This window comes from Daktulosphaira vitifoliae, unplaced genomic scaffold (genome assembly GCF_025091365.1).
Source record: "Daktulosphaira vitifoliae isolate Bord-2020 unplaced genomic scaffold, ASM2509136v1 Scaffold_1, whole genome shotgun sequence".
Lineage (NCBI taxonomy): Eukaryota > Metazoa > Arthropoda > Insecta > Hemiptera > Phylloxeridae > Daktulosphaira > Daktulosphaira vitifoliae.
This window is the reverse complement of record NW_026099572.1, coordinates 76966968-76976734: the sequence shown is the minus strand read 5'-3', so window position 1 is coordinate 76976734 and position 9767 is coordinate 76966968. Positions and strand designations below refer to the sequence as shown.

The following is a 9767-nucleotide window of genomic DNA, read 5'->3' as shown; positions in this document are numbered from 1 at the left end:
TCACATTATGGCGTTTGGTTCACTCATAATTCAAGATAATTGTTTGTTTGTAACATTGCCATCAGTGCCATTGCCCTTATGATTGTGTTTAAATAGTCTCAGATTTATAGCTATTCATATTTTTTTTATTTCATTATTAGAACTAGTGATATTTACACAACTTTATTTTGGTTCGATTACTATTCACTCCTTACCAAATTATATCAATTAAGTTTTAAGAAATTCCGGACCATTAGTTTTTAACTTTTTAAATACTTATTCTGTTGACTATCTATTTCAAACAATCATAATGGTTAAAAGTAAGTTTCTAATTCTTTTTAAGTTTATTTCATTGTTTCATATTTATTTATTATTTAATTAGAAATAACAAAGCGTGTAACAAGTCAAAATATTAACCAATTCTTCCGGTCTCCTCAAGCTTCTATAAAGAAATACTGTACTGAAAAAGTAATTTTTTTATTATTTATGATTGTATAATTATTTTGATTTTAAAATATTAATCAAAATTTTAGGATCATATTTTAAATTATTATAGAATGTTTTTCTTTAAAATATTACTAAAAATTTTCTTGAATGTGTATACAAATAATATTTGTTCTATTTTAATAAGGTTAAAGAAGCAATCAGTTGAATACCAAAAACATTTTTCTAATATAATGTTTTATGTTTAAAAAACTATTTTCAGGTTTTAGCTGAATTAGTTTTTTATTTAATGCTAAATTCAGTGTGTTCTTATTAAGAATTTGGTAAGAGAATGAGGCATATTAAAAATTTATATTTCAGTGAAATAACTTTTTTTATTTTCTCAAAATTAATATGATTTTTATAAGCCTTATTGATGACCTTTAAATAACACATCCTAAACTATCGATGTATAGCAATGAACTTATATTCAAAAACAAAAATAAATATAGGCAATTTTTTATTTTCTTATGATTTTCATTTTACTAAAATTTAATATAATGTATAATTTTCTTTAGCATAAAATGATTCAGTGTTTTCAATTACACCTTTATTTTAAGTGGATTATTTCTAAATTGAAACCATGTTTTGTTAAAAAGGTTAATTTATTAGTGTTATTATTATCTTATTTTAATCAATTTAAAATTATTCAATATTCATTTTTACTTATGTTATGCTAGTTTTAAACCTTTTCAGTCAAAAATCAGTTATACATACATACAATTTTCTATAAACAAAAATGTGATTTTAGTTTTTATGAATAATTTAGACTTTGAATATACATATAAAAAAACTTGTATAAAAGTTAAAAAAATAAAGTTTATTTTCTCCAATTTTTATATATTTTTGCAATTTTTTTCATTTAATATTTTTATACCAACTAAATTTGTTACTAGAAATTTAATGTAGTCTTTTTCTTTAGAAGTCCTTAAAATCTGCGTAATTATTATTTATGTATGAATATTACTTAAATAATAATACGTTGTATATTATCTTATTAAATAAGTTCATTTTTTCTATTTAAAGAAAATAGTGTTTACAAACACCATTCAATTAAAAAATATGTTAATTTATAAAAAAAAACCTTTTGGCTCAATAAATTTGTCCATTTCAGTAAAATCATTTTATAATAGTGTGAGTAAATACCATAAAAGTTTATAAATCAACATAGTATAACTAATTCTATATGGAGTTACTCCATAAAGAATGGAGTTAACAATATGAAATATTATTAACTTCTTAGCCCAATTCTAAAATTATGAAGAAGTTCACGATTCAATGATAAATTTGGAAACAAGCTAATGAATACTATCATGAATAAATCCTGAGTAATTATAAATTTAATTAAAATTAATTGTTATTAGCAGTATCATTAATAAAAAATATGATTTTTTTTATAGATTGTCATATTAACAATAATTATGCAAGTGTCATTGTACCAAAAATTTAAAAAAAAAATAATAAATAATAAAAGCTATTTTTTATCAAAGCTTTTAAACACTAAGAAATCTCTAAAATGTAATATATCGAATCCAAAATTATAAAAAGGTATAGAATTTTAATAAATGTTTTAACTTTAAGGATAAAAAACTAAGAAAAAAGTTTTATTGGCTAACTTTTTAAATATAATTTCAATTTATAAAATAATTATTTTTTAAGTACTTTCTAAAAAGTATCTTATTTAAAAGTTATGTAATTTTTTTATAACTTAGTTATGAAACTTTAATTTATTTACATACCTCTTCAATCTTCTTGAATAATAATTTGTAATGAATTTATTTATATATTTTAATTTGTTAATTAAAGTACTGTTTAATTATTAAATATTTTCTACATGAAATTTTTAGTAACAAATGAAGTTCATTCTAATAAAAGTTTAATAGTTGGATAGTCGACCACAAATTTTTCAAATAAATAAATTGTTTTCTATTCCTATAAAAAAGTTTTATATTTAAAAGTAATCAATGTTTAATATCTATATACTATAGATCTTAAAGAAAAAATTGTATATAATAAAAACAAAGATTTTTTTAATTTAATTACCACTAAGTATAGCTAAATAATTTTACACTATTTAAATAAAAAGGACATTACATGGTTTCAATATTAAATTTCCTTATTTTTTATTTCAAATCATATAAATCATTGTCAATAACTATTATTTTTTTCAGCCTAAAGTAAAATTTGTTGAAGATGTGAGTAGAGATATGCCATTAATATCTGATACAACTTATAACTCTAGTAATTTTCTTTTTATCTAAAATTAACTTAATTTATTTAAATCAATTCAATTACTTTCTTTAATTTTGTTGTAGAAGTAGATGTTAACCAATCACCACCATCTAAATTAAATAGTAGCCACCATAAAATAAGGTAATTTAAATATTTAAAAAAAATTCCGGTGTTGGAATTAACTATATGTATATGTTAATAGTTTGAATGTAAAACATATTAATGACCCGACCAATAATAAACAACAAAAAGTTACGGCATTCTTTCCAATTCGGCGAAGTGCTCGAAAAACAAAAAATATTGTCAATGAAGAAAAGCAAAGAGCTTTAGAAAAAGCAATTATATCTGAAAATGAGGATGATTTAAAAGTGAAAAAAATTATTCAACTTTTTTTTAGTCAATTACTAAATTGAATTCAATTTATATGATATTTATATATTTTTGTTTAATTTCATTTAGGTAACTTTATTTCCTGATAAGGGTCGTGGTATAATAGCTGGTCGAGATTTCTTTAGGGGAGAATTTGTTGTTGAATATGCTGGTGAATTAGTTACCATTCAAGAAGCTCGTAATAGAGAAATTTTATATTCTCAAGATCCTACTACTGGTTGTTATATGTATTATTTTAAGTATGGTTCAATTCATTACTGGTGAGTGTGTAATTTAAAGTTATTTTAAATTGTTATAATAGAAATAATATTATATTTGAAGTATGGCAGGGCCAAATTACTTCTCTTGAAATATTTAGAATGTATGTATCAAATTGGAAATAATATTCAATGGAAAAAGTAAATTGAAATTGGGGATAAGCCTTAAATCAAAATTAAATGGATTTTTGGATATTATTTAAATTAATTTTGAGAAATATTTACTCCTTTGAACAACTTAATTTGAATAGACTTATTTTTTATTTAAAGAAAGATTTATTGAATATTTACATTCTATACAACATGTATAACAAGTAAAAGTGCTAAAATATGAATAGCATGAGTGATATAAACATTTTTAGATTAAAAATTTAGCTAATGCTTTAATAAAGTACTTATAAACTTAATATATACTCTAAAACCTTTTATTTCTAATATTTAATATTACTTGAAAAAAATATTTGTAAAGTTGGTAAATTTAAATTTTAGTATTGATGCTACTGCCGAGAGTAAAAGACTTGGACGTTTGGTAAACCATTCAAGATTTGGTAATTTGGGACCAAAAATTGTAGTTCTGTCTGGAATACCTAAAATTATTTTAGTTGCTAAAAATGACATAAAACAAGGTGAAGAACTGACTTATGACTATGGTGATCGCAGTAAAGAATCTTTATTAAATCACCCATGGCTTGCTTGTTGACTATTGTACTGTATCTAACTATTTTATTATCATTACTATCATCAACATAATGGAATTAGTATTTTAAACTACAACTACACTGCCTATAAAATAATTTTGTATAAATTTTACTTAAATAAATCTCACAAATAAAAAATTAATATGCATATTTTTAATTACTTTGAATTATATTTTTATAAAAGTGGTAATAGTTAAGTTGATTTTTTGTTTTTAATTAAAAAATTAATTTGAGTGTTCTCAATTAATTACTCTTATCAATCTACTAGAGCTACAAACTATATATTTGTCTGTTTGGAGGGCAGATTATTTCTGATACGGAAATTTTGAATTTTGATTAGTAACAGAGTAATTCTGTCCTTCTCACCGACAATTTTACCCCAGCTACATAACTATTAGTTATAAACATATTAGAATGTATCATTAGAATAACCAGGGTTTAAGTTAAAAATTTTGATACTAAACATTTTTAATCAATTGTTCATTATTTGTGTCTGATTAAGTATTTAAAATAACTTATGTACATAATTTGTAAAATTATTTGTGTATCTTAATTAATTTGTTTTCTTTATTAAGTGTTAGTTAATTTGTTAATGTAATCTAAGTTAGTCAACTTTACATTGTTATTTGATTACTAATTTTAAATTTAATAACATTTATTGTTTAAAAACGAAAAACTAATTTTTTTCGGTCTAAACATTTTTTATTATTTCTTATAAATTATTTTTCATTATATATTGTAATTTTAATTATATTTAGCTTAAAATATTTAAAGACTGTCTATGTTAATATAAAATTGTTTTATGGTTTTATTAATTTTTTTTTTTTTTTCTTGAGACTGAATGTTTCATTTTTATATATAATTTTTCTTTATTAAATGCATGATATAAATAAAATAAAATTTTTAAAATGGAAGTTTTTCTTTTTAATAATAAGGAAATTTTTGTATTGATAATAATAATTATTGAACTCATCTAATAACTACAATAATAAATCATATTGTCAACTTGGTATAAAAACCTGATTATTTTTTTAAATTTCTTTTTACTACTATCTAATGTAAATATACTACCATATAAATTTATGATCTAACATTATATAACATATAAGAGTGGGAGGAAAAGATCACAGATCGATTATTTTATGTGGAAGAGAGGGCGTAAAGCGAGTAAAAGATTGTAAAGTTATACCAGGCGAGAGTGTAACTACACAACATAGACTGATGGTAATGGAGTTGTGGTGTACCGTAAAAAGAATAAACGAAAATAGAAGAAATACAGGGGGAAAATCGAAGATCCGGTGGTGGAAATTGAAAGAGGAAAATGAAAAAGAGTTAGTAAAGACGGTAAAAGAGAGGACGGTATGGAATGTCGAGAGAGACATAAATGATGTGTGGAATAGATTTGCTAGATTGTTGGTGAGAATAAGAGTAGAATGCCAGGAAACGAGGAAAGCTGGTGGTGGGATGAGAATATTCAAAAAATCATAGAAAGTAAGAAAAAGCAATTCAAAGTATAGCAAAAGGAGAAGACTGGATGGAGTATAAACGCTTGTGCATAGAAGCCAAGTGTGCAGTAAGTAAAGCAAAGTTTAAGAGGTATGATAGGCTAGAAACAAAGGAAGGCGAGAAAGAAATTTATAGACTTGCCAAAATAAGAGAGAAAAGGTTTAAAGATTATCATTATATAAGGTGTATAAATAGTGTTGATAATAAGGTACTCTCCTCGAGTGATGATGTAAAAAATAAAAATAAAATCTTATTAAAAGGGAAAATATCAAATGAATGGAGGAATAGTATTATAGTGCCGATATTTAAAGGTAAAGAAGACATACAGGAGTGTGGAAATTATAGAGGCATAAAGCTTATGAGTCATAGTGTGAAAATTTAGGAAAAGGTAATAGATAAGAGAATAAGAAATGAGACATCGGCATTTAAAAACCAGTTTGGATTTATGCCTGGTAAGTCAACAATAGAGCCTGTGTTTTGTGTGAGGCAACTAAGAGAAAAGTTTAGGAAAAGAAGAAAAAGCTGTGAATGGTATTTATAGATTTTGAGAATGCGTATGACAGAGTACCGAGAGAGGTTTTAAAGTGGGCATTAATGAGAAAAGGAGTCCCGAAAAGGTACATTAATATAATAGAGGATATGTATGATGGCACTTGTACTAGGGTAAAAAGCGTAGAAGGAGTATCGGAAGGTTTTCGGGTAAGGGTAGGAGTGCACCAAAGTTCTGCTTTAAGCCCTTACTTATTCTCTATAGTGATAGATGAAATTACTAGAGAAATACAAAGAGAGGTGCCATAGTGCATGTTATTTGTTGACGATATAGTGTTAATAGGGAGGAAATTAATCAAAGACTAGAGGTGTGGAGATCAGCTCTTGAAGAAAATGGTTTAAGAATAAGTAGGAGTAAGACAGAGTATATAGAGTACGAGTTTGATTAAAGAGAACACGGGGTAGGTGAAATAAGTAGACCAGTGACAATAGGCGAGGACGTGATTAGAGAGGTGGAGAGTTTTAAGTATTTAGGATCAGTTGTGCAAAAGAGCGGTGGTATTGACAAGGATGTAAGACATAGAATTAAGTGCGGGTGGTTGAAGTGGAGAAAAGCGTCTGGGCATCTTATGCGATAAAAAAATTCCAATGAGGCCGAAAGGTAAATTCTACAAGACTGTAATAAGGCCAGCTATGATGTATGGTTCAGAGTGTTGGGCGGTTAACAAGAAAGGAGAGCACAAAATGAGTGTAGCAGAGATGAGAATACTTAGATGGATGAGTGAAGTGACTAGAAAAGATAGAATAAGGAACGAGCATATAAGAGGGAGTATAGGTGTAGTGTCAATCGTCCTGGATAAGATGAGAGAAAATAGGCTTAGATAGTTTGGTCATGTTATGAGGATAGAAGAATCGGAAGCTGTAAGAACAGTTATAGAAATGAATGTTGAAGGAAGAAGAGGTAGAGAAAGACCAAAAAAAGATGGAGAGATGTAATTGAATGTGATATGAAGATGGCTGATATGAGCGTAAATGATGTATAAGATTGTGTCAAGTGGAAGTTTAGGATAAAGGGTGGCCAGCTCCAAGAAGTTGGGATTAAGGCGAGGAAGAAGAAGAAGAAGATTACAACTTCTCATTTATTAACTTTATAAAAAAACGTAATTTTGTATGATATATGAATTTGTATACATATTTTTAAACCATATACTATTCTTGGGTGTCCCTAAAGTTGACAAAGAGTTCAGTTCTTTATCCTTGACTGTTTGCTTGATCAATTTTTAGAATTGTGTTTATTATACAATTTTTCCAAATATTTTTTTAATTAAAAAAAAAAAAATTAGAATTTATTAAATTAAATTTTGAATGCTAGAATTATGAGCATCGTTGTGTATTGTAAAATAATATGTAGGCTTGTAATTATTTATTAAATTTATAGATATTTAATTTAATAAATAATACACAAAAATATTTTATTTATAACTCTTTCTGGAGATTTCTATAGGCACCTATGATAACATTTTTGAAGATGCTAATTATTTTTTCTCCTCATCCTAAAAACACAACATATGTAATTTTTTAGGAATTTCGTTAACTGAGATAACTTAACTCCTTATTACGTTTATGGCGAGGTGTCAAAAAAAAGCGGTTCCCTGACCGAAAGCTTCAATCATCTCCCTCTTTTAATGCTGTTCAGAAGACAGTAAAACCAAATATTTAATAAAAAATAATAATAATAAGTAAAAAGATAGAAGACGAGTAACTGCAAGTTGACCATCAAAAAAGTTACCATGAAGCTTTTTTCTAGTGAAATCGTAAAATCCAAAACTATTTTAAATATATATATAAATTTGTCTAATTTAACATTATAGGTTAAAGTAAAATTAAAATATAAAATAAATACAGTTTTCAGCTTAAATATTATAGATGTGTATTTTGCGTCATTAATATATTAAAGACGAATTGAATTTTAATCGAAAAGTATAGAATTCGTTTAAAGTACAACGAGTGAAATATTATTGGACTAAAATACTGTTGATAATATGTTATATTTTCGACTATGGTATGCACTGTTATAATATAGACTTTACAATCATGGCACTCCCTAAGAAAAGTGGTTTATGCTCATATCGTCTAATATTCCATGAAAAACCACCAATCTATTCGCGTTTGTGATAACATAAGGAAATTTTGCGTTACGGCTATGCATAGTAATAATTCAATAGGTAAAATATTGAAAATAGAATTAAGTATTTTAAGTGTTATCGAATTTAAATAATAAATATATCAGTATTGTAGATTTCAACTCTTGAATTTTTCTCGGGAAAAAAGTATTATTATTGTATCAATCGGTCATCAATATTATTACTAAACGCAAATTGATGTGAGAATATTAATAACGATTTACATTATATTTAAAGGTATGAAAACTAATTCAACGCTTTAAATACTTAAATTTTTAAAAATTAAAATTTATTGAGTTTATTCATAATATATCACTATGGCTGCCCCTATGGAAAGGATACAAGCTTTAGAACTCATAGAAAAAGACATAATAACTTGTTTGCAAAGTGCAGGTCAAGCATTATTAGAACTCAGTAAAGAAAAGTCTAGTCTTAAACAAGTAGAAAATCAATCTCATCAATTTCTAAAAAGCTTGGGAAGTGTTGAATCCAAACTTACGGATCAAATAAATTACCTCACTCAAGTATCAACTGGACAACCTTATGAAAACAGCGGTTATGCATCTCAAAAAGTATTGCAAATGGCTTGGCATCGATTAGAGCATGCTCGCAGTAGAGTAAAAGAGCTCGAGCGATCTAAAGTTAAATATATGCAAGAACAAGATCAAACAAAAGGAAATATGTCAACTTCATAAAATATAATTTTGATGTACTGTTTAAATATACTTTTCTGATTTATATTTATATATTTTTTAGTTGTCATTAAAATTTTTGATACTTGTACATAATTATCTACCAATTTTAAGTCAATTTGTAAATATTCATTGTTGATAAATAATGAATTTTTATAACAATTATTAGATAAGTATTAAATGAAAAGTTTAGGCCTTTAACAATATTAAGTGAAGTAAGTATATAGTGTAGGTAACATGTATGTTATTAAAATACATAATAGAGTAAGGATTGTAATCTATAAATAAATTTGATTTTAGCAAACTTATAAATTCTAGTTTATTAAAAGAACTTATTCTATTCCTTACTTTAATTATTGTAATAAAGTTTCCCTTGTCATAATATATATACAAAACTATATTGCCTTTTTGACAATTATATAATAATTAATGGTGTGATAATAGGTTGTTTCATATAATGACCCAAAAATTTGACTTCAGAAGCCGAGAAGTATCAGCTATCTTCTCAAAATATAGCTTTATATTCACTATTTTTGATTGAATAGGGATATTAATTGTTATAATACAAAACTATAACAATTGGCTTGTTAGAGGCTGTTACAAGTTCAAGGCTCAGTTATAGACAGCTCTGTTTGCTAGGCGAGAGTTTGGATCTATAGTTATTATTTACCTCTTACCAACAATATAATTTGTTTTAAAAATGTATATTTTTCATTTGAGGAGGGTACTTAATCATTTTAAAATTGATTTCACTTAGGTCAATCATCAGCCATTATACAAAAAAATTAAGCATAGTATTATAATCGCACTTAGTTATTAACCAAAACTATGTAATCATATTAACCGTCAAATATTTCA

General features: G+C 25.4%; 2 protein-coding genes across 3 annotated transcripts; both read left to right on the top strand.

Annotated features, from left to right (window-relative positions):
* Positions 1-35: 35 nt before the first annotated feature.
* On the top strand, positions 36-4543 carry LOC126909599 (N-lysine methyltransferase KMT5A). Of its 2 annotated transcripts, XM_050692039.1 has the most exons (8): positions 362-447; positions 1706-1790; positions 1863-2010; positions 2634-2703; positions 2778-2835; positions 2897-3062; positions 3154-3344; positions 3831-4543. In XM_050692039.1, the coding sequence occupies exons 4-8, from the start codon at positions 2670-2672 to the stop codon at positions 4039-4041; spliced, it is 660 nt and encodes a 219-aa protein (XP_050547996.1). In that variant the 5' UTR covers positions 362-447; positions 1706-1790; positions 1863-2010; positions 2634-2669; the 3' UTR covers positions 4042-4543. The 2 variants fall into 2 exon arrangements, with proteins under 2 accessions (XP_050547992.1, XP_050547996.1); XM_050692035.1 differs by lacking the exons at positions 1706-1790; positions 1863-2010 and adding an exon at positions 36-299.
* A 3657-nt stretch (positions 4544-8200) lies between these two features.
* On the top strand, positions 8201-9213 carry LOC126909694 (mediator of RNA polymerase II transcription subunit 11-like). Its single transcript, XM_050692130.1, has one exon. The coding sequence runs from the start codon at positions 8535-8537 to the stop codon at positions 8910-8912; it is 378 nt and encodes a 125-aa protein (XP_050548087.1). The 5' UTR covers positions 8201-8534; the 3' UTR covers positions 8913-9213.
* The last annotated feature ends 554 nt before the right edge of the window (positions 9214-9767 follow it).

Coding starts and splice junctions, on each gene's coding strand:
- LOC126909694 (XM_050692130.1), top strand. CDS start 8,535: ATGGCTGCCCCTATGGAAAGGATACAAGCTTTAGAACTCATAGAAAAA.
- LOC126909599 (XM_050692035.1), top strand. Junction 448..2,633: donor AGAAATACTGTACTGAAAAA/GTAATTTTTTTA, acceptor TATTTTTTTCAG/CCTAAAGTAAAATTTGTTGA. Junction 3,063..3,153: donor AAAATGAGGATGATTTAAAA/GTGAAAAAAATT, acceptor AATTTCATTTAG/GTAACTTTATTTCCTGATAA.